The sequence below is a fragment of the Diadema setosum genome, chromosome 19 (genome assembly GCF_964275005.1).
Source record: "Diadema setosum chromosome 19, eeDiaSeto1, whole genome shotgun sequence".
Lineage (NCBI taxonomy): Eukaryota > Metazoa > Echinodermata > Echinoidea > Diadematoida > Diadematidae > Diadema > Diadema setosum.
The window spans coordinates 26,950,880-26,977,023 of NC_092703.1; the positions used below are offsets into that span (position 1 = coordinate 26,950,880).

General features: G+C 37.4%; 3 protein-coding genes across 3 annotated transcripts in view; 2 read left to right on the forward strand and 1 right to left on the reverse strand.

The window, feature by feature from the left end:
* Window positions 1-26,144, forward strand: part of LOC140242389 (uncharacterized) — a 200,169-nt gene that overhangs the window by 24,078 nt on the left and 149,947 nt on the right. The window lies entirely within an intron of this gene.
* On the forward strand, window positions 1,206-3,698 carry LOC140242261 (uncharacterized). Its single transcript, XM_072322006.1, has 2 exons — window positions 1,206-2,095; window positions 3,346-3,698. The coding sequence occupies exons 1-2, from the start codon at window positions 1,234-1,236 to the stop codon at window positions 3,696-3,698; spliced, it is 1,215 nt and encodes a 404-aa protein (XP_072178107.1). The 5' UTR covers window positions 1,206-1,233.
* On the reverse strand, window positions 9,186-10,970 carry LOC140242260 (uncharacterized). Its single transcript, XM_072322005.1, has one exon. It carries the CDS (start codon window positions 10,968-10,970, stop codon window positions 9,186-9,188), a length of 1,785 nt encoding a protein of 594 aa, XP_072178106.1.

Below are 26,144 nucleotides of genomic sequence, written 5' to 3' on the forward strand. Positions count from 1 at the left end.
TACGTATGAATCAACAATTTTGTGAATTGGAGAAATACCAACTGGTGCTTTTGTTTTTCTTTCTTGCATTGAACTTTGTCTTTTATAACTGCCAACTGAATCCTCTTACAACAATCACACATTTTTTATCAAGTCAGTTTGTATCAATAAAACACCAGTCCAAAAGACAAAGTATTCCACCAACAATTTTCTTTTACCAGTGTCGGCTATTGATTGAATGGATATTGTGTAATCTGACCTATTTTCTCTTTATCAAAACTCATTTTAGAATACCAACTCGGATAGTTCATATTCTGCACCATCTTCTGGATCAGGGACTGATGACAAGGACGTTTCTAGATGCAGTCGTGACGTACAGCTCCCATCAACTAGTGCAGCCCCTAATGAACCAGGAAGTATTCATGTACAGATGACAAATAATGATGGAAAGAGAGTGTTTGACAAAAGATACCCTTGCTTATATTGTCAAACCATGCAATCCCAAATTCAGAGACATTTGCGAGACATACATGGAGAAGAACATGAAGTAGCTGCAATACAGTATGAAAAAGACAGAAAAAAAAAGCAAAAGAAAATGACTCTTCTAAGGAATAAAGGCACACACAGGCATAATTGCACAGTGTTGCGAAACGGTAAAGGGACAATACATGTAGTGTATAGGCCGGCATATGCAACTTCAGCAGAAGATTACGGGCCTTGTGAACATTGCTTGGGCTATTATGTGAGAAGGGATTTGTGGAAACACAATTGCCCTCTGAAACCATCTCGCCAAAAGAAGAAGCATGAAAGGCCAGCAAAAACATGCAAACTACTCTTACCACCTCCAAGGGGTGTATCGCCTGGATTAAATAAAGTGCTACTGACAATGAAGGATGATAAGATCTCTAGGATTGCTAAGAGCGACAATCTAATAACAGAGATGGCTGAAAGGCAGTATCGTGTTCATGGACATGATAGAGACAAAGAGACAGACATAAGAAACAAAATGAGGGAGTCCGGACGCCTTCTTTCTAAGCTTCGGAAGATATGACAGACAACAAGAATGCTCCTATGAGTGAATTCATTCACCCGAGGAAGTTCATGACCGTGGTAGCAGCAGTGAAGGAGGTCGCTGGGTATGATGAAGAGACACATCAATACAAAATACCATCCCTAGCATTGAAATTAGAACACACTTTGCAGAAAATGGCCAAAGTACAACAAGGCAAGGGATCCGGAAGTGGAGATGACAATATGTACCACAATGCGAAGAAATTCAGTGAGCGTTGCACAAGTGATTGGTCATGCTTCATTTCCTCCAGTGCCCTCAGGACTCTGCATGAACAGAAAAGGAATCACGGTAAGCTTCTCCCTCTCACAGAAGATGTTGTTCATCTTACTAACTTCTTGAAGGAAAGGGGAAGAAAAAGTTACCAAAGACTGGCTGCAGATACAAGTGATTCAGAAGCATGGAATGACTTGAATGAAGTAACTCTAGCCCAAATTACCATGTTCAACAGAAGAAGAACTGGAGAAATGTCAAAAATGAAGCTTAGTGACTACAAGAATTTAGATGGATTACCAGATTCAACTGTTATCAAGTCCCTTTCCCAACTCGAAAAGGAATTGTGCAAGAAGTTGTCTCGGGTGGAGCTTGTTGGGAGAAGAGGCAGATCGGTCCCTGCCCTACTAACATCAGAGATGGAGGAATGGATTTCTGCTCTTGTTGATAACCGACATCAAGCAGGAGTCAACCCAGAAAATGAGTACTTGTTTGCTCGATCTCATAGTATGTCACTGGGGCATATTCGAGCTAGTGACTGTCTACGCAAGTTTAGCTATCTGAGTGAGGTCAAGCATCCAGATACAATCACAGGAACACGGCTGAGGAAACAGCTGGGAACCTTGTGCCAGCTCCTCAGCTTGAAGGAAAATGAGATGGATATCGTGGCCAATTTCCAAGGACATGACTTGCATGTACATAGAGATTTCTACAGACTCCCAAATGAAGTGCTGCAAGTGGCTAAAGTATCCAAGATCCTACTTTCGATGGAACAAGGTGGGGAAGGACCCTCTCAAGGTGAAACACTGGATAGTGTGCCTGTGCTCAATGAAGGTAAATGAAAGTTTTTATATTTTGTACATTTTGAAAGTTGTCTGTTGTCATTTTGTTAGCCTGAATGTTTAACCCTATTCTGACCTGGGGAGGGGGGGGGGGGGGGTCAATTTGATCCCCCCACAAAATCCCAGACTGCCATGCAACTCTTGCAACTTTTGAGACCAAGTTCAAAAAAATTGGACACACAATTACACAACATCATGTAATGACGTGTCGAGCCAAAATTTAATGAAAATTGACATTTTGCATATATTGTGTTAAAAAAAAATGATATTCCTAAATTCCTCTATTACACTCCTAGTTGAGTCTTCTAGGCCTTTTGGCTTAATATCTTCCTTGTCTTGATACTTACCAAGATACATTTCTGAAACAAAAAATTCTGAAAGAAGTACACATTCAAGATGAAAACAGTAAAATACATATTCTAAGGAATTGATAAAACAATAGAATACAAATTTGCTTGAATTATTTCATAATTTGCATGAATTGATAAAGCAATGAATTATTTTTTTTTCCAAAAATCAAATGCAGGGATACTATTTACATGTGCAATGATGTTCTTGCATAATTTCACATCAATCAGACCTTCCAGTCAGAAAGTGCTCACAAAAAGCCCAGACAGAATAGGGTTCAGCTACATGCTACCATGTTCAAGGCACCAGATAGTAATACAACAATGCCGACTCTGTTGATTGCTTATGTCATATTCTTGGAGTTAGTTGATAAAACCACAACAAATACTTCAAGAATTAAATGTATCGTTTTATTAGGAAAGTTTAAATATTTATTCAAATACTTCTGTATTACAAACTTATGTACACCATCAATAAATGTGCTTTAGTTAGTTCAGTTCATAAATTGACTAGCCTAGAGGATTGCCTACACAGGTGATTGCTTATCATGTCTTTATCATTATTATTATTATTATTTATTATGTTCTTTCATCAGAGTAGTGCTTTCACTGATCATACACTGTTCTACGGGGGGAGGGGGGGGGGGGGGAGGGGGGGGGCTAAGTACATGCTAACATACCAAAACAACACATACAACCTGCACATATTATAACACAGAATTTGTAAACATTAATCAATCATGAAGTTTTACAGTTGCTGCGATTCATACAAACACTTTTAATATCAGTTTAGAATTAACTGTACAAACTACATTTTCTACTTTCTCTGTACACATTCCTCTACATATGAAACTATATAGTCTTTTTGATGCAATGTTAATTTGTTTTTTGGTAGAACTTGGCGATGACTACGGGGCAGATAGACTGTCAGATGCAGAGGAAGCAATAAGTGAGTCACATTCTCTGTGTCTGGATGCAGAGTCTTTGGTGGATCCAGTGAGAGGTACAAAGAGAAAACACCCGCCTATGACGAGGAATCGGAATATCAAGAAATGGAAGCAATGGAGTCCAGGTGAAAAAGCAGCAGTCCAACGTCACTTCCATCAACTTATTTTGACCAACACTCTTCCTCGTAAATCACAAATTGAGCAGTGCTTAAAAGAGGAGCCCATCTTGCGTGAAAGAACCTGGCGTAATATCAAAGATTACATTCGCAACAGTTTCAAGCAAAACAAAGCCTGCAGGTAAAAAGACTGTAGACTTCTCTTAAACATCTACAGTGAAAGACTTGCACACAACATTGGTATATGTCATTTTTCTATAACAGCAACAAATGGTTAAGAATAAGGCCGAATATTTTAGCAAATCGAATATTCAAGTTGTAGTCGGCATCTATAAGTAACACAAACTTTAACCGTAAATGACTGAGATATGGTAAGTTCAAACCCATAGGCCCGAATTATCGAAGGAGGTTTAAACCCCCACCTGGTTTAAACACCTTCCTAGGTTTTTTAAGTGTACGCGCACACTGAATGTGGTTCAATCATGTATTTCTTTAAGCGTGCACATGCAAGTTTAAAGCAAAAGAAAGGCTGCAGTTAAAAAGACTGTGGACTTAAACGCTAATCTGAAAGTTTACCTGGTAAATGATTCTGTTAACCAGTTAAGATTGGATTTGCAAATGATTACCATGTGTAAAGTGTTGTGCTAAAGAAAAATTTCTCTCCACTTTGCCTATTGTTTGCTCATGCATTAATACCTATTAATACAGGATGCCTTTCTTTTTGACAAATTTACTTTTTTATTTGAAAGTTTGCAATGGAACTAAAGGTGGGCATCTATCTAATGGTCATTTGATTAGATAACACAGTGTAAGTAGATCATCTTCAATGAAAAACTTACACACTGTATTGTTATATGTCATCAAGCAGTATGCATTAAGTGCTTGTTTTTTATATTCTTTGAGTGTTTATTAGTTTGCTGATTGAAAGGTGCGTTTGTGATAATGTTTTCTATACATGTTTGGAATTTTAGCACAAAAATTCCAAGTTCAGCTATAATCTTATGTTATGCAATAGAGAGAAAGAGGGACAAATCAAGAGCCAAATTGAAGTAAAGAAATGTCTCATTATCTTTGTTTAGAGCATAGTGTCGATAATATGTTTTTGATTCAGGCTAGGGTGGGTGTCAGTTATGTCAAATCTTAGAAGGACACTTATGTTTATAAAAATCAAAGACCAAAGCAATGAAAGCTAACTTTTTCATACTTCTTCGTATCAATGCTAACGGTGATCGGCAATATCATCAACAGCACCCGCTACACTACCCGAACTACAGATATGCCCCTTTATCTCATCTCCTTTGCTTAGTCATTTGTTAATATACCTTAATCAATGTGCCAAAGTAGAGAATATTAAAGGACTTCAAGATAGTACTAATGGAGTTGGCCTTTATTGTACAATCTGTACAGAACTTGGGGTCAACATGAGTTTCTTTTTTATTTTCATACTGTATAGCATGCTATTAGCATGCTATAGACATTAATACAAGTATGGCTTAAGTATTGCATAAAAATCATAAATACAATACATTAAACAACTGGGTACTCTATGCAGTTGAGGTTTAAATCATGAATCACAAATATCATACAAAGTGATTTTGGATAAAACACTCTTTCAGAACATGAATGGTAACCTTTGGTTCAAAGCTGATGTTTGAGATAAGTAGCAATTTCTAAGTGTAAACTTTTTATTGTAGTCACTTGGTAAAGCGCTTTTGGGGTGAATCGTGCACCTTATGGTAAAAGCATGAAACTTGGTACACATTTACATGATGCCAATGCAAGTCGTTTCTGATATGGAAGCCACTCCGATTCTGCCTGTGGGGCTGTGGCGGCCATTTTTCAAAATGGCTGTCATGTAATATAGCAACTATAGAACCATCTCAACCTATGATTTGCGTTTATTGTTTGACATGTGATATTGCTTCTTCATTCTTTGGCAAAGGAAAGCGATCAGCATGGGAAACATGGATGGCTTATCCCGAAGTTTTACTAAAAATATCTTGCATTTATGAATGAACCTGAGCTTTTAGGTGTTGATGACAACATTTGACACTTTTAGGAGGTTTGTTGTCTTGATGTAAGACAATACAAGCATGACAACAAGTCTTTTAATGAAACAAGACTACATCTGTTTGCTAGAATTACATAATGATGTAAACAACATCTCTCTAACTAAAGGCACTCTCATCCAGCATGTAAGGAGAGCTGTATATCGAGCTGAGCACTCCTAGAGTCAGGTCTGTAAACTGATCATGAGCCTTCCTTCACCAGAATGATGGGACTGTCCTGGTAGGACAATGGTATGGGATCATCTCCCAGTTTGCTCAGAGCTTTTGCATTGCAGTTGCATCAAAGGATGTGAAAGGTGATGGGAGTGCAGAACCACTGTCCTTTCATTACAGCCCAGTGTAAATGTGAGGGATCTCACGAGTAGACTCTTGAGATAATTTGCAAATGACAGTTTTAGATGTATATTAATATGATGTGAATAATATCTACACTCAGTAAAAAAGAAAGTAAACACTTTTTTCAATTTCATCTTTTTCTTAGACTATCTGGCTAATAATGGTGTTTTATATACATTTGTGCCAAGATTAAGGTCATTTAATTGGCTATCAACCAAGTAGGTCAATAAAAACGGAAACTTTCTGCTTTCAGGAGTGAACACATTCTTTTTTTTTTTCTCTTTCAAGGCACAAAAGTAAAAATTGCAAAAATGGACAAGTTGGCATTCAAGCATAGGTGCTCTTCCATATAACCATGAGAACAAACGGCAAATCCAACACAATAAAAATGCCAATAATGTGCAAAAAATTAGCCTTTGATCTCTAAAGACTGTGTAACCCTCCAAAGATAAAGAAAGGCAAAAAAATAGTGAAAGAAAATGAAGAATACTGTAAAACAAGGAATGGACAGACGTGTGCATTTCAAATTCTTCCATATAACCATGAGAACAAAAGGCAAATCCAACACAATAAAAATGCCAATAATGTGCAACAATTAGCCTTTGGTCTCTATAAAGTCTGTGTAACCCTCCAAAGATAAAGAAAAGCAAAAAATAGTGAAAGGAAATGAAGAATACTTTAAAACAAGGAATGTTCGCGTACATTTTAATTTCGTGAATTTCGTGAGCGCCAAGATTCGCGAAAATAAAATTCATGTGAAAGTTCTAGTCTACAATGTATGCATTGCACGGCAGTGGCAATTCACGAAAATTTCATACCACAATGGAGGCCGTTGACTCCAATTCGAGAAAATTTCCTGCCGCGAATATATCTTGTGTTACAGTTTTCTGTCAAATCCATAGTCAAAAGGCATTTAGAGAAAAAGTTGTGATAACAAAGAAGGGGGAATTTGAAACATTATTCCAAATGAAAATTTGAAATATTTTGTTCTGGAATTTGTCTTAAGATTGCATTTTTAAATTTTTACAAGGTAAAATTAAGAAATTCTGTAGATTTTATCACCTTTGCGGCTTACTTCCCAAGTCATTTAAAGTTTGAATTAATAGAGAATTTTTATATTCCACCTTCAGTTCCCCACTATGTTTTTGTTTTGAATACAAAGGGAAACAAGGGAAAGAAAACTTATTTCTGCTGTTTCATTTATGTCTCCTATTGTGTTAAATTGATCTCTAGTAATCATTATCTTGGAGGGCATTTGCAAATAAATTTCAATATGTTAATTTCTTCAATTGTTACTTTTCTGCCTTGGAGGACAAAAATAATGGTAGCCAATTAGATAATCTTTCATGTCATATGTGACAATGATTTTTATCAAAATCTTCTATCAAAAATCAACTAGAAAAAGTGTTTACCTTTTTTTTTTTGCTGAATGTATTATAGTTATTATAGTTCTTCTATCCACATATTGTGTCCCTGTTCTTTGTTTTGTTTTGTTTTTATTTTTTTTCCTGGGCCACTATGCATAAAGACTGGAAAAACAGTGACATGCAAAAGAATGTTTAAAGGTACTGGGGAAAGTGTTGGCTTGTGCAGAACTATAAGTGAAAGGATGAATTTTATGTCAGTTTCCTTGTTGCTTCATGCATGAAGAATCTTTTGTGAAAATTTCAACCCTATACAACTCATATTGTCAGAGATATGAATGAAAGTATGAAAGTGAAATGAAAGTTTTACAGGTAATGCACACACACTATCATACATAATTTTTTTTTCCAATGACTATTTTTCCAAAGATTTTGCAATATTAAGGCTTCAGACATACATAAATTTACCATTTCACATCATAACTCAGCACTTTTGCATTCTCCCCCTCTACACTCTTCCCCAGTACCTTTAAGTCACACAGGTGTGTCATGAGACATACAACTTATGTAGTCATCATTTAATGGACTAGAAATGTTTTGAATCTTATTATGTAAATCACTGTTAATGAACCACACAATAGCCTTTAGGGCTATTTGTTTCAAGGTTGACAGGTATGAAATAGCCCTGTGTTTGATATTACTATTCCTGATATTGGAGTATTAGCCTTAATATTATGTAAAACCTGCACTCTAAATAATCTTATCTTAATTATGAAATGAAAGTCTTAATTATGTAAGATGACAAGTTGATATGTGCTGTGGTGATGATTTATTTCTTGCCTGTGAAGAGATGCAATGCAAAGGTGTCCCCATCTCTGGTGGCTGTGGTGTCCAACTGTCAGAGGTTTAGTGTTAGTTTGCATGTTCCTGCTCGAAGCCTTTAGCCTTTACAAATTTCCTTGAAATCTGATAAGAAATATCGAGGAGAGTGCTGTCTGTGTTTCTTTTAGGAATTTCATTTTGTAGCCTTTATTGGCTCGGTTAGAATTTTAGACCAGCTGCATCCTGCATGGAAATGAAGGTTAACATGACTAAGATGAGGTAGGAGTGTCTATTGATGATGTACACATATTTTGATACAAGCCGTGTTTTTAATAGACAGTGGCTTGTGACTGTGAAGGTCAGAGGTCTGTGAAGGTTAACTTTACCTGATTTTTATACCATTCCTTGTTTAATTTCTACTAGTGAAACAAATGATTACATTGTTCAGAAATAATGTAAACCAAAGCCTCTGTAGCATTGTAATGTAACTTAGGTCAGATATATAAGTAATCAGGGGTTGAATAAACTTGATTGGTAAAAAAGAAAAAAAGAATGTCACTATTTGTGACTGTTTCAGGTACACTTGTATGATGGTCACTACATAACAGTGTTTTAACTATAGAAAAACAGTACTTAGTTACGGTCAAGGGTGCAGATTTAATGACATCTTTGTGTGAGTACATGTAACTATATGTAAACATCATACCCATTTTTTTTTTTTTTTAATCTGAGCTACACGACTCCTACATACCATCCTGATAATATCTGATGAAGTATAAAAAATTGCACCAAATTTATTGCTCTATAAATAGGGGCAGTGATTTTCTGTTTCAAAAAATTGCCTTTTCCGTTTCAGAAAATCATGAATTCCGTTTCAACATGGCGAAAAAATGGAAATTCCGTTTTCCCATAGGAATTGTACATACAAAAAATGCAAATTCCGTTTACATGTATTTGCATGCAAAAATGGAAAAAAAAAATTAAATGATTGCTATTTGAAGTTTGTGTACCTGTGTAATCGCGTATACATCATACAGTATCCTTTATGCATATTGTATACATACCTGATGATTTATGTGGTCTAAAACTGATGTTCAGTGTCTGCATTGTAGTATAACATTGTCATCATACGAGTGTTTTCTGGAGTAAGTTTCTCCCTCTTATCGGTCAAGATATGCTTGTATTGCGAGAAGCTCCTTTCCACGTCGACACTGGACACTGGCATCCATATGGCATCCTTGGCAATCCTGGCAAGATGTGGGTACCGGCTGGACATTGATTCCCAGAATCGTTGGAGATCAAGTGGGACTGGTATTTCCTTTGCCTTCAACCTGGTGTACATCGACCACTCCTCCACGACAGCTGGCTCCAGATTGCTCAACCCTGGGATCCTCTGATAGTCACCAATGTCAAGTGAAATGGATCCCAGCTGCCTGGGATCGAATATACGCGCTGCCTTGTAGAAAGTGAGAGCGGGGTGTTGTTGAACATGTTTGTCAATTTTCTCGTAGGCTCTCTGGAAGACAGACCTGAAAGTTTTTGTAATTCTGTCCCTATCCCCCTTTGACTTCCGCTCCAGCAACTTGTCAGTGGCCTCCCCAAATGAAGTCTTCTCTGTGCCAGCAACAAGATATGAACAGACATCTTCAATTGTGTTGAAGACTGTGCAAGCCAAGGGATTGTGGGTGCCTTCCAAACTGGTTAGTACTGCCACCAGCAGTGAAGAATGTGCCGTGATGAAGTTCATAATCAGCTGCAACTCCTGATAGATCTCTTTGTTTGTGAGCAGCTCCAGGATGGTTTCCACTGCAATACCCTTGCTGTCTTCCTGTTTGAAGAAACCCTCATAGACGTGAAGATGTGCCAGATGATACTTGACAGCGTGAAACCATGAGTTCCATCTTGTGGACACAGGTACTGGTGGAAGTTTGACCTCGTCAGGAGGGAGATATTCTCGAAGAAACTTGAGATACCTTGATTTGCGAGCTGGTTTCTTGTAGAAAGCGGACTTCATCATTTTGACCAGAGTGTCAACTCTACCAAACTCGACGTGGTGTTGGAAAGCTTCTGCTCCCAAGTTGATGATGTGTGCCAGGCAAGGCACATGAATGCTCTTAGGAAACAGTGGCTGGAGGACCTCCCTGGCAGCTTTTTTGCAGTAGGCTGCACTGTCTGTGACCACAGCAATGACGTCATCAAATTTAATGCCCACGTTCATCAAGGCCTTAATGATCGCTTGGCTCAGCGTTGAATGGTTGCAAGCCTCCATGGTGCAAACATCGATCAGATAGTATTTGCCCCGCACTCCCGCAATAACATTCAATATGCTACAGTCTCTGATGTCCGTTGTTTCATCTGCGATGATGGATACTTTTTCATCTTTGACAGTTTCCTTCAGAGCTTCAAAGTGAATTTCAAACTGTCTTGGAATGTATACATTTCTCAGTGTTTCAGCTTTGGGTAGAGCACCACCTTGGCTGCAGTGTTTCTCTACGAACGGTCTCAGTTTTTCAACTTTGTTGAGAGGAATATCAGCCATTGTGCACATCTTAACAAAGTCCAGAATGAACGCTTCTCGCAAATCCTTCGATTTGACAAGAGAATCTAATGTTTTTTGCCGCTTTGTGTTTGACTGAGACTGGCAAGATGACCCAGGAGCTGACAAACTTGATTCCTTGTTTTTGATATGTTTTTTACTTTGTAGGTGATCCTTAACTGTGTCCAATCGTACAAAGTCCACACTGTGGCTGCAGAATTTACAAAACATGACTTTCCCATCAGCATAAAAATCATTGGGATATTGGTTAGCCCTTGCAGTTGCAGACAAAGATGACAAAGGTTTCTGCTTCTTTGGCTTTGTAGCCATAATGAACGTATTCCTGTCCAGTTGAAAGTTGACCTGTTTGAGTGACAAGAAAATGAAATAGATTTATGACAATTTCAAAGAAATTTGTAATGACTTATGAATGTACTCTATTTTCTGTGATGAAATGTTCATGTAATTATATTCTAATGACAATGAATTATTTATGATTATTTCTTTTTTGTTGTATTTTCTGAAAGTTCGTCAAAAGATTTTATGTACATGTAGTTTTATCCTTAAATAAAAAGAAAGGCTTACCGGTATTGACTCAGTTTTATGTCCTGATGATTGTCTGCTTTCTGATGAATTTTTCATGTAAATACCCAAGTTGTGATATAAATGAAATATTATATAATTTATATAATCGTGATTGTACATTGCCTTTAATTAAGCTATGATTACATTGATCTATTTCATTTTTAATGCAAATTGAAATGAATAAAAAAAGAAATGAAGTAAATTCAAGACTTCTTGACTTATTCATTGTGTATTGTGTTTATTGAATGCATGTTTATTTTGGGGATTTTTTTTGTGTGTGTGAGTGTTTCGGTTTTAAGTGAATTTTCAGCAGTTGTTTTTCTTTGTATCAATTGACTTTCTAGTACTGCATCCCTTGTGCCCAGTTGAATCACGGTCAATAAATTTGCTTGTAATAATGATAATGCTACATTCATAAAAAATAAAAAAATTAAAATAAAATGAAATAAAAATGAAAAATCTTTATCAGTTGTCAAGTAGTGTACTCTCATTTCGAATTATCTTGTGAATATTTTATATTTTCCTGTGCTATTCAATACTAATAAGATACAAATATCTTTCAAAAAAAAAAAGCCTTTTATTTAAGACCCATTTTGTCGAGGTTCACCAACCTTTGGTTGCGAGTCGGATCACAGGGTCACCTGAGGGACTCTCATATTTACTGGGCTAGCAGTGACATGCACTCGCCTGCACTACATGAACATCGATAAATTCCGACTTAATAGAAACCTTGTTTTTTTCCCTTTAAACTTATAGGTGTTTTAATTGCGTGCAGAAGTAATATTTTACTTATAAATCATGAAATTCGGTAAATATGATTTGAAATAAGTTGATCTTGATTGATCATTGATGTCCCTTCGGCTTTCGGATTCCCGCAAGTCCATCGACGCGTCATGAAGCCGGCATTTGCTAAAACGGGACGGGTAGAAATTACGCGTGCGCCCTCTCAGATGGCGAGTGAGCGCATGGTCTCAATTCAAGCGAAACGAATCGTGGTGCTTATCATTTTGATTAGGTCTTTAGCAGTTCATTTATCATTAAATCATTTCTTGGGTCTACAATAAACATTGTTTCAGAAAACTTCATAAACAATACCTGCAAGAAAGGAAGCAAAGACGAAAAAAAATATTTGTAATTTCATAAACGAGAGCCAGACCTACCCCATATTTGTAAAGACCAATTTTTTGGCTGTCCGTGCATGATACGCGTACACGATCTTCCATGCCGGCCGCGATCGCGAGCGCTGCAGACCCGGGGGAAGCTGAAGGGGTGCAACTCACTCAATGCGCGTGGCCAGGAAAATGTGATTTGATGCCGTATCTAAGTTAGATATTGATATACTATAATGGCCTGAAAATCTCAGAATAAGCAAAATACTTTCCTCAACATTAGACTTAAAATAAATTTATAAAGTGTTAATTTTTGTACATACCCGTTAGACTCTGCTCCAATCCAAGACTGACGGAAGAATCTTCCAGAGAGCTCATCAGCAATCCGATGCAAAAATGTTGAATTAAAATCCGAGTGACGTGATATTATATTTGTATACATGCGTACGTACGTGTGCATGGAAAAATACACGCACGTGCGCGTAGGCCTACGTACTAGGGCCAGCTGCGCGTAGATTTATACCCATGACCATTAATTGACGAGTGTGTTTAAACCTTGTGTTAATATTTTTTTTAATGAATTTATTTATTTATTTATTTATTTATTTATTTATTTATTTATTTATTGGGGAGGGGGTTAATCATGTTTGCTTATTTATCTTTGGATTATTGCGTATTTATATTAAAAGATTTTTTTTTTCGGTGAGGGAATGGGAGGGAGGGTATATTTGGGTGTCGTCGGGCCGACGATCGAAGAAAACTGACCAGCAAATGTCAATAATTAAAATGTGAAGTTTTCTGAGGAAGCGATGGATTTATCATTTGATTTATAGATCAAGAGCATCATGTACTCTCGCCCATACCCAGCTCCCTTGCCACCTACACACATGCGCACAAACACACACACACAGACACACACACACACACCACAACACGGTATGGTACGCAAGTTGCACAGTTAACTGACACGGGTAATCAACATTCCAACACAAGCAACCTCTGTACCACACACCCATGAAGACAAATGAAATGAAACATCAGTATTACAATTTATTTATTTCGACTGTCAAAACATGCATCGTATATAAACGTATCACACACCTTCATAAACTCACATTGAACATTTCAATCGTTCAACATGTAGCAGAATGAATTAAATGCCGCGGCGTGGCCAGGGTCAATCTCATTTTAAAGATGTACATTAATATTTGTACGTTCATCGATCGTTAGCCACACATGAGCGGTCGTTCAATTCGCATGTGGCTAGCGGCTCCTGGATATCCCGCCGGTACATGTTATTCTTATTGTGATGCATGTTATTCTTATTGTGATGTACATGTTATTCTTATTGCGATGCATGCGTTGCGAAGACTAGGGCAGAGAAAAACAATCTGAGTGCGTAATGTCGATGTCTAGTGGAGTCTCTACACACAAACAATATCACAGTGACTGTGATCCCGCGCTTGTGCGTACATGTGCACGGATGATGCATACACACACGTACATTCGACCCATGCCCACGCTACAGTACGCATGCACCCCAAGTCCGAGCGTAAATGAGCATGCAACTCCGCAATCAAGGAGATTCTGATCTGCAATAATACATGCAGCGCAGATTATTACGATGTGGGCACATGTAGCTGTTCTGTGAGCTGTCATCGTAGTGCTAGTGCGGCGGGGTAATTTGCAACTAACACAACTTGGCTTAGAAACTCAGTCTCCGTAGTTTGTGAATATCGTGGACATGTAATAATGATTAATTTACAGTTTCTGTTGGATTTATTTTTACTTGTATGTGTTTTATTTTGTTGAAAAGTGATTTTCCGTGATTTTCCGTGTGGATTATTTTTTCCGTTTCAAATGGCCGTTTCCGCGTTTTCCGTCCGTTTTCCGCGATCGCGGAAAATCACTGTCCCTATATAAAGTTCAAGCTTAAAGGACATAAAATGCGAATTTTTATGCATATTGATTTGTGTTGATTCATAAATTCATGGTAAAGATTCAAGGAAAAGGGCAAGAAAAAGCAGTTGCTACTGTTTTGAATATGGCCCATTCTCGCCCCCACCTACATTAAATTCTTCACTTAATTGTGTAATTCAAAATACAGATAAATAAAAGATGTGATCAAACCTGACAACAGTCTGGCACAAAACACCTTAATTTGCTCAGTTTGTATTGTTCAATTTTATACTTCCCAAATTTCTCCATGGTTTAATAAATCCTGCATTAAATATGTTGCTTATAAAGTAATTGAATTTTCCTTTGATTTGTTTGTTTGTGTTTTGCTTGTGAGTATGACTTAATTTTCATTCGTCAGCAGTGGAAGATGTGAATGAATCTCATAGAGTTTAATTGATGTAGAGTGTGATTATACCGTCATGTATTTTAATATGTTGGTGTTCAAGATCTATATGTGTATAATTTCATAGCACAGAAGAAAAATTAAATTGAACAATGCAAGGTACACAGAATGGGGAAAAAAATAAAACGGTATTCACACATCATGACTCAACAAGTTTTGAAGAAGAAAAATAGTGAAAAAAATAAATTTTGGTGTTTCAACAAGCAGCAAACATACTGACAGGAGCCTTTGTGTGCACACATACATACGTACACACGTATTACATTACATTTACCTGCCAATGTAGGCCTATAAGGGCAATGTAATGAGGGCAATTTGAGAGCATGAATCAGTTTTGTTAAATCCTTGATTAATTTTGAAGTTGAGTTCCAGATTTTGGTCAAATTTGAACCCTCTGTACAAAATTGAACTTTACACAAGAATCAATGATCTGTACATGTAAGTGAGTGTGTGCTTACAATAGACATAACTACCATGAATACCATCTTTCAGAGCTCTGCTGACTAGGCTTCTGGACTCTTGCTCCAAGGCACATACATGCTTTATTAGGTCATAAATATCATTTCTCTTTAATTGAGGTATCACTTTCGTCCAGGTATAAATCACATTCTCATGTAAACAGACACACTTGCTCTATATCCCTTTGTTTTGTATCGGAGGCTTCATTGGTTTTACTGCTGGTAAATCTCACAGGCTTGTATATAGCTGTAAGAGCTCTCTGAACTGATCATATCAATTATGATAACAAGATTAGAGGGAGTCATATTGGTTATGTAAATAAGCGTCAAAGGTCATGTTTTAAAAGGCCGCTGTTAAAGCCAGGATTGTTATTAAAACACTTAATTGTCATGTTTAATTTGTTCGTGTTGAGGATCACTTGGTTAATGCACTGTACGTATTCAAAAAGCCTGCAAATCGACTTAGTCGCACACGCACTTCATTGGTTTTACTGCTGGTAAATCTCACAGGCGTGTTTATAGCTGTAAGAGCTCTATGTTTTCATGCATATTACAAAAGTTGACGGTTTTTAAATTTGACATTGTCTATTTGTCTGTTTATGCTCATAAAACACTGCTATAACATCTTAACTTGCTTCACTTGTCACATGCAATGTTATGGATTGCAGTTGTGCAGTTTTCCTTTTGCCACCTCTCATTTTCCTCTCCCCTTTTCGGTCAGTTTGGTTTTGTTATACTGCAGATGGGAATGATTACAATAACATAACCCAACTTGAAGTAGGAATGAGAACTGAATAAATCAACTGTAGGCCAGATGTATAACATCTCGCTCATCTCTTTGAAATTTCAGGTTGTCATTGTTCGACCAACAGAGTTGTAGGCAGGCTTTATGTTGCTATAGAAGTATCTCGTGCCACATGAATGGAATGCATCGTCGGCCTCATGCCAAAAGGGCCTTAACACCATAGACTTTGTACACTATTATTGCCCTTTTGGCATGAGGCCGACGATATATGCTGTTTAGTATTAGTAATGAACTTTTTCATGTCCCTCCCTGCCAATTATAGTGTGTTTGACGGGGTTCTGTGTCATTCTGCCTATGAGAAAGCAAAGTTTTATTTTCGCCATGGCTGTTTCTCTATGCGTAGCTGTGGGTGATGGGTGTTGTTGGCATCTGGGCAGTAAAGAACCGAGTATCATGCTATAATACCCCCCCCCCCCTCCCCGTTAGGTTCTAAGAGTTCAATGTGATATATCTTTCTTCTTCATTATGTCAATCACTGCTGATGGAATTACAGAATTATGCTATGACACGTTTCACTCAAAGCTTAAAAAGGAAAGTTTATAAGCACTATACAAGTAATGGTGCATGAGTCCTACGGATGAGAAATTATGGTATGCCTATGAAGGGGTGTCATTGATTAGGAATTAATGAGACGATCAAACTCCTTCCACTTCTAACTGTTCCCTTTGAATGTGTGTCAATCACATGTGATCGTCATAAATTATCATTCACGTATAAGCTTACGTTCAAAGTGTACTCTTGGTTGGAGGCGACCTATAGTTACATGGTTAAAGGTGCTGTCTCTTTCGCTGGAGTCATACGTTTGGCCCGTGAAATTTCAAATAATTAACCTCATAGGATAAGAAGGAAGAATAGTTTTTCTTTTGCCCTTTTCTCTTTAATTGAAGTATCACTTTCGTCCAGGTATAAATCACATTCTCATGTAAACAGACAAACTTGCTCTATATCCCTTTGTTTTGTATCGGAGGCTTCATTGGTTTTACTGCTGGTAAATCTCACAGGCTTGTATATAGTTGTAAGAGCTCTCTGAACTGATCATATCAATTATGATAACAAGATTAGAGGGAGTCATATTGGTTATGTAAATAAGGGTCAAAGGTCATGTTTTAAAAGTCCACTGTTAAAGCCAGGATGGTTATTAAAGCACTTAATAATTGTCATGTTTAATTTGTTCATGTCGAGGATCACTCGGTTAATGCACTGTACGTATTCAAAAATCCTGTAAATCGACTTAGTCGCACACGCACAGAATTTCCAATTAGTTTGTGTGACAGAAAAACAAATGTGATCTGAATAATGTAGGTCCAAAAAAGTTCAACTAAGTATCTCATTATAACTTCAAGGTGCTATATCACATTCTTTTCTTTGTCGATCACGGATGACCGACATCTGATGACCCCAAACATATCACCTAACTCGTCTTCAGTGTGACGAGTTTCATATCTCGTTAATAATTCATGATGGATTGCCCTGGTCACTGCTAGTCTGAATTCATGGTAAAGGGAAAAATGCATGCACATGTAAACAAATAAGCACATGTTTACATGTGTTTGCATATGCTACATTTCAGAATGAATAAAGACTAGCTGTGACAGTGATTCTCTAGGACCTTTAGGGTCATGAGGCCAAAGGTCAGGTTAAAATGTTTAAATTCTACTATTTGATACTGAAATTACACTTTTTTTCCATGCCTTAGAAATTAATGCATTTTTAAACTCTTGAAAGGGTCAGAAGACCAGTAAAAATCCTTTAATCCCCAAATACGGTACCTGCTCTCTTTGAATAATAGACAACATAGCCATTAATCCAATTTAACCTAGTTCAAGGAAACTGAACATTCAATGGAATCGTGACAAACAAGTCATTTTAACTCTTAAAGTGTCAGACCCAGAACCCCTAATGTGCCAGACGTTTATGCCCAACGCCAGAAAGTTTGCGAACTGGAATGACAATGTAATTTAAAACTCCCATATCTTTGAAACTATTGGCTGTTTTGAATTGAGTTCTTCACAACAAATATCAAGAAATGATTGTTCTTTCTTGTCATGTAGTCAGTTTGCTGGCTGTAATATCTATCTGAACCTGAAATATTGCAGAAATAATCGATATCATTAAAAAATTATTTTACATTTTTGTGTAGCATGGAAAGAAAGAGTCAGTCATGATTTTTCTTCAATTGAACGCTCCCTTGACTCTGTGAGAAAGTTTTAGAGCTTCATCTCCTCTTTCAAATGATAACAAATTTGCCTTCTAGAGTTGTATAATTTCAAAGATATTCATTTGGCAGTTCAATTTGTCTTTTCAATTTCATTTTATGCCTCGGTAATTCATTCCCAAATCTGTGTCCTTAAGTCCCAGATCCTGTTGAAACTAAAGTAAATCCCAGGTCAGTCCTGGAAGAGTGTCTTTTGTCCACTTGAGAAGGAAGCACCTACTAATCCTTCTTTTGTCTCTACTACAGCCGGGCGTACTCTAGTGAAATCGGCAGGCCTTTGTCCGCGAAGAATTTGTGTTCGCGCAATCCCTTGGTTTACAGGTCTACTTTCCGTCCACTGTACATTTGCAAACAAGAACAAAAGTGTGTTCTTCTTTTGTATGTGCTAGCGTGGGGAGGATTTAGTAAATTTCACTGTCCAAGACAAAAGTATGAAAGACTTGACCGACGAACGAAAGCTTGACTCTCTTTGAGGGACAAAATGAAAGCCGCTCCCGCAGGAGAGCGCCCAAGCAGAACAATGCGAGTGGAATCGCATAGACAACACGCAGATTCAGTAGCATACACACTAGTGGTTTATCAAAGAGAAATTTTTATACACATCTCGCAGAGGGTGCGCTCTCTGCAAATTTTCCTGATGCAAAAAATACATCTAGCTGAAAAAAGACGCATTTACTCAAAATTTTCCAATGTAAGCATACTCATATTTTTAGTGGAAACGATGGATATGCCAATCAGCTACCAGTACATATAAGTGGCAGTTTCTTGTTGTATTGCATTTTGGTACCACAAGAACTTAAATGACCAATGTTTTTCGCGCTCTTTTGGGAGATCGGCGACCATGGCACTTCAGGACTAAGGTTGCCGTTCGGCGACCATGGCACATTAGGAGTTAATATTTTGCCAATTTGTATACTGGTGTCCCACATTGTCAAGATGTACTGTAGACCTATTAGGAGAAGCATGCTTCGTGGTGGAGGCATTACCAGTTGCCATAGCAACATTTCTACAGTTTTTATTTCATTTATTTCAGAGAGCACAGCTGGATATGAGTAGACTTTTTACTTCCGAGCCTCTTTTCTCAGTATTCGTTATTCCAGTGTGTGTGTATGGTTTTCTTTTCATTATTTAGATAGGTTATAATTGTCCATTTTGATTGAGTTAGACATCATTAAAAAAAGTGTGCTCTTTCAGAATGTGCTGTAAACTAAGAATACATATTGGGCAATTTTTTGACGGTTCTGTGATGTAGGGTCACATGATGAAACTTGGCATAATACATGACGATATTAAGGTTGTGCCTATCATCTGGTTCTTGAAATTCTTGAAATTATCTTCATTTTCCTCATATCTATGCAATACGTAAAGATATTCTCGGGAAGCTTAGCCTATACATGGATATCAGATCAAGATCATCTTGGGAAGATTTTAGGTCGTGAGGTCAAAGGTCAAATGGAAAAATGCTAACGATTTGCGTGTACCTTTTTTTTCTGCATACACATACATGTATTTAAAAAATGGTTCAAGGTATCTCCATGAAACCAATGTAGTACATTCATATACTGCCCGACAGTGTTTCTCTTGGGAATTTTAGGGTCATCGGGTCATGGGGTCAAAGGTCAGGTTAAAAAGCTATAATTCTACTATTTAGTGCTGAAATTAAGATTTTTCCCCTTACTATGGAGATTACTAAATGAATACACTTAATAAAACCATGTGTATACATTGCATACAATTACTGCACAATGATTCTATGTAGGGAATGTTTTTAGCCATGGGGTCAAAGGTTATAGGCCAAAGGGTCAAAGGTTATATATATACAGTCAGACCATTAAGTTATGTTACTCCCGCACGCACTGCGCACGGGGCTGCTTCGTGCGGCTGCGTGCGGTTTCGCACGGGTGCGTGCGGCTCCGTGCCATTTCATACGGCCTCGTGCGGGTGCGTGCGCTTCTGTACGCCCCCGTGCGACCCCGTGCGACCTCGTGCGCCTCCGTGCGGCTGCGTGCCAGTCAGTGCGCCTCCGTGCGGCTGCGTGCCACCGTCGAGTGCGGACCATCTGGCACGCTACCGTGCGAGGTGTTGGCACGGTACCGTGCGTGGTGCTGGCACGCTACCGTGCGAGTCCGTGCGAATCTAGCATCCTGCTAGTCCCGACACGGGACTCTTATCTTTTTTTCACTCTCTCATACGCCCTCATTTGCGGTATACGAAGGCAGTCTAGGCAGTGGACTAGTAAGTATCCTGCGTGCGAATCCATAGGAGGCCGTGCGTGCATGCATTGTAAATAATAATATCCCCTTTGTAAGTGTGTGCTCATGACTATGTGTGCGCCTGCGTGTCCATGTCTGTGGATCCGTGCCCATGCCTGTGTGCCTGCAAGCGATCGCGAGAAGACGATACGATGTACACACTGTACAATGTTCAATGAAAGCCCTTACAAGTCTGTGCAACTGCGTATTACATGTAAACACTCATGCCTGTCCAAAATGGACAATTTTCTACATTGCAGAGATCACTTGCAATCTTTCTAAGAATATGGAGTACCATCACCGTGTGTACATGTATCTCTCCTTGCAAAGAAATTAGAAAAATTGTGTGGTTGTATGTGTGTCTTTATCACTCGATAACTTGAACAGTGTAGAAATAATTATGGTAATAATGACAATTAACAACAACAGAGAAAAGCTATTGTATAATTACATCAAGGGAACCATTTGTTTATGATGATGATGATGTTGATGATCACTCAAAAGGTAATAATAAATGTACATTGTAGATGTTCCATATTGTTACATTATCAGTGTGGTGTATTAGTATTTTTACTATTTTTGCCTCTCTTAAAAAAAAAAAAAACACACACACACACACACACACACATTCTTTGTCCTTTCTGATATTCCCCCAAAGCCTTGAAATATATGTAGAGCTTACACATTGTCAAAGCAGGAGATAAAAAAAAAAAAAACATCGTCGCTGCAGGATAGGTCGGTATATCAACAGTTTCCGTCTCGATAGGTTTGTAATCTTGGCAAAATATATATACATATACATAGATTAAGAAATATAAACATACATTTATATATATATATATATATATATATATATATATATATATATACATATACATAAATATATATTGATATTGATTGAATCGTTTCTTTATTCAAGAAAATGTTTTACATTACACCACCGGTCTAGTTATCCCAAGGTTTCTTTGAAAATGCTGCAAGCATCAAAATATCAAACATCGTAATTTTTATATACAATTTCCCGTGAATGCTAAGCGTATGAGAGAAAGAGATAGAAAAGAACAAAAAACTTCTGCCATATGTCTTGTTTCTCGCTTTATTGCAGCGTATGTCATTGTCGAAGTATAAATGCTATGATAAATGTTGGTAACAACCACATGAGAACTTGCACATTCGATTCCCAACAACCATTAAATCATTGGGGTCCGTAAAAAAGGTTACATAATACATACGAAGCACCTCATTATAATGTATTCGATGGACCGGTGCAGAAAAAACTGGCTGTCTGTAATCGGCCTTTGAACATCTCTATTATGCTCATAATCCCCGACTTTTCAGATGGCGGCTACGAGCGCGTCCAGGGATGTTTTTGTATCAACATTCTGACTATTCATGGAGGTACAATGTAACCTGATAATCTGGCCACCTGGTCTATTCAAAGTATTCTTGCGTAATACACGCGCGTAATTATGTTGGGCTGTGTTTCACCATGATGAATATATAGGACCCCATAGTAGCAATATCGGCTCTTGCGTTGTATGAATGCTATACAGGGATCCTCCATTTGGTTCGTTGGTCAAGTATATAGATTCTTTTAACGATCTTATAAGCAGGCTGTCATTCATAAGTATGACAGAAAAACAAACAACAACTTCAAGCAACATCGAACTTGAGTTTCGCGAACTAATCTTCCATTTGAGTTGGTTTCTCGGTTTTGTTTCAACAATTTTTATAATGTTGACAAAAGCCTGATGGGATGTTCAATATTCAATTAAATCATTGCACCTTTCTCGCAATCTTTGACAACTAATGATGACTAAACCTGTGAAATCCACGATTTATTTATTTATTTATCTATTTTTTTTTTTTGTATAGAGACGTTTTCTTTTTGAATTAATCTATCATGACTGCCTCCAGATTTCGACCATGATTATATGACTTATGACTTAGGTTTCCATGGGATCAATAAAGGAGATCAACGAGCGCATTTGTAGGTTTCCTGTCGGGTTTAATGTTGCAAAGTTTATGTGCAATCACGATTCACTTACAACCCTATATACACCTTAATGTCGGGATGAGATATTGTTCACTACACATCAAGTGAGATTAAATCTTACACAGTGATTATCACTGTGTAATATATCATATCACTGTGATATGATATATATGATAAAAGTCATCAGCAAACGGGATAGATTATTGTTTTGTCTATGTGTGTGTGTGTGTGTGTGTGTTTGCGTGTGTGTGTGTGTTAGAGAGAGAGAGAGAGACATGAGAAAGGGTGGAGAATATATATATATATATAATTATATATTCACTTACAACTATATGATCTTATAAAACACATGTTCAAGTCAGTTGACGGAACATTTTTTTATAAGCTCTTCCGGTCTGCATATGAAACATCGGAGTCTATGCGATAAGAAGAAAGATTGAGAGATAGAGAGAGAAAAATAAAATAGGCTGGTCTTCTAAATTTTGTTCGATGAATGGTAATCTTAACACACTTTTGCAAACGAAATGAAATATTATACACGGCTAGGTTTGCCTATAATCTGTGTTATGGTGATATCTTATTAGATTATACATAATAATATGGGCAAAGTATCTTGGATAAGTGATCGCCACCATCGATGAGGATATTCAATCTAGACGACTAATTGAAGATGATGAGAATAAAGAAGACATAGTGGATAGCTGGAAAGGAAAGTAATGTGATGCAATGAGATAAAAATGAAGGAGCACGAATCGAGGCAAATGTATTACAAAGGAAGAGAAAATGGCATATTCGAGTGTTCAAAATGGTTTAACATTATGCGAAGATTTCATAGTCATTTTTTTTCTGTGTGTGTGTGTGTGTGTGTGTGTACGTTTGTTTTCTAATTTTACAGTTATGTAATTCAAACTCGTCGACAAAATAAAAGAAAAAAAAAAGATAGCGCCATGAATATGTTCATAATTCAGTCTCAGTTTCCTCTCACTATATCCTATCACTTCAAAAAAAAAAAAAAAAAAAAAAAAACCGTATTCAAATTAGAATGCCCGTAGACAATTCAAATTCGTCTCCATGTGAGAGAGCGTCTTTTCAAACAGGGTCGCAGGTGACCATTCCCGAATTCGACGCAGAAGTTAATTCAATTTAGCAACAACGAAAAAAGGCTGGCCATCGCGTATACTCCAGCAGCTGTAGAAGAAGCCGACATGATCATAGAAGTATGACAAGCACAAGCCACACAGGCTTGAAGGCCTAAAATTATTACATCACTTGAGAAAATAAGGAAAAGGCAATATCTTTGTTGAAATAAACAACATTTCTCCTGGCATTCTTCAATCTCTCATAACAGACGGCTAATTTTGCTGAATTGTTCTTCTCTTATGTCATGAGTGTAAATCAATATTTGTTTAATTGTTTATACAGTACCAGTCATCCCCCGATAAAAGACAAGAAAGAAATGAAGAACTAATCTCATTCAATAAGCATAATGTATATAGTCCAGGCGCAGCGACCCAGAAAAACTGACTTCGTTCAACCCACCCCGCAGAAAAGGTTTGACTGCATGGGGTGGTCGGTTGGACCCTCTGGAACACCCCTAGGTAGTATGTGATATCAAATTGTGGTATCAACGAAATTTTACAGGCCATTTTAGTTGCGACATGACCATATTCTTTGAGGAAGCGTCTGCGCACAGTAAGACTAATACACGTACCACTAGCACTGCTACAGGCGCCAATGCCAGTGGTGCCTGTTATAGTCTTAGCGTACAAAGACTTTTTCCGCGACAAACATCGGTTTTTGCCTGCAAACTAACTTTTCACGCTAAGCTGGGGTCGGTGTAGTGTAGTTTCCAGACGTTTTTATTTCGTCTTTATTTCTCCAAGTTGAAGCAAGCCAAGTGAGAGTGCATACCCAGCGATTGTGACGCCCGAACCGATTTTTGTGGCAATCATTGAGCACGCACCCTCACTCGGCTTAGCGCAATACAGCGGGCTTCTGCACAATACACAGGCTGTAACACAGAGAAATAAAGGCGAAATAAAAACAGCTAGAAATTAAGACTAGGGTCGGTAACGCTTGTTGCTATTGGGGCACTGAAAATGACAAAATTATCACAGTTTTTGCATTTATTTCATGAAGGATTCATCGAAACTCCTTAAAACTATATATGTGCATGTTGCTAGAGATGTCAGCAATACAATGGGATACATTGTAAGGTATGAAATTGTGCATGGTTACCATGGTAACCGGATGCCTACAGGTGATTGGTAACTCCCAAAAATATCTGGAATTTAGACAGGTTTGTTTCTTTTGCCTTTCGTGCACATCATTCATTGTAGATGAGCTCTACACTGTAAAATTAGTCTGGATAAAAAGGGAAAAGACGCCCAAGATTTTCCCTCATTCTCTCCTCAGCATTAATTCATTACTGCACGCTTTGAATAAAATTTACATATCATGATATTTCATTTCATTATATATATATATATATATATATATATATTATTATTTTTATTTTTTTTTTTACAATAGCTAACGAACACAAAGGTACGCTTAATTCTTTGATGGCTAATCCATCGCACGTGTATATTCCTTCTTTAGAAAGGAATTTATCGGTATTCTTGAATAAACTTCCTTTAAGAACATAAACAATCAATTGCTTTCCTCTGCTCTTTTCCAGGATTGTTTTGAATAACCATCGCTCTGTAAATACTCGAAAGAGCTACTATAGAATATTGGCTTTGCTTTCTGTATTCATCTTATTTTTAAGGGAAATTTGTGTCCATACATTATTAAAAACTATATACATTTGCCTATGCTTTGAAGTCAAATTTGTGTTGAAAGTACGACGGATGCTACTTTTTCATGCATTTTACTATTTGAAAATGATATCTTTCTTTCAATGGCTGTTTATTATGCCTTTGCTTACAAATTTTGCTGTAACTTGAGAATGCTTCAAAATATTCTTCACATATACCTGATGTCGTACACTTTATGCAGAAGGACATGCTTATTGAGCTTTTTGAAATTATGGGCTTTAGTTTTTGAGTTACTGACAACTAAATTCTGATTGGATAATACTTGTTGCCATGGCAACAGGGAAAACTTTTTTAACGAAAATCAATAAAAAATTGTGTGTTTCTTTTATTGCATCTATAAGATTTAAAAAAACCAAAAAAAAAAAAAAAAACCAATGTTTGCAGCAGCAGGAGGCATTTGGGGGTTACCAGTCACCTTTAGGCATCCGGTTACCATGGTAACCATGCACAATATTATAACTTACAATGAATCCCACTGTATGGATGACATCTCTAGCAACATGTACATATAAAGTTTTATGCAGTTTTGATGAATTCTTCATGAAATAAATGTAAAAACTGTGTGAGTTTGTCGTTTTCAGTGCCCCAAATAGCGACAAGCGTTTACCGACCCTAGTCTTAATTTCCAGCCGTTTTTTCGTCTTTATTTCTCTGAGTTGCAGCTTGTGTATTATGCAGAAGCCCGCTGTATATATTGCGCTAAGTGGAATGAGAGCACACACCCAGTGATTGCGATTCGGTCGTCACAATCACCGGGTATGCGCTCTCACTCGGCTTGCTTGAACTCTTGAAATAAAGACGAAATAAAAACGGCTAGAAACTACAATACACCGAACCCAGCTTGGCGTGAAAAGTTAGTTTGCAGGCAAAACCCTTGTTTATCGAAGAAAAAGTATATGCGCG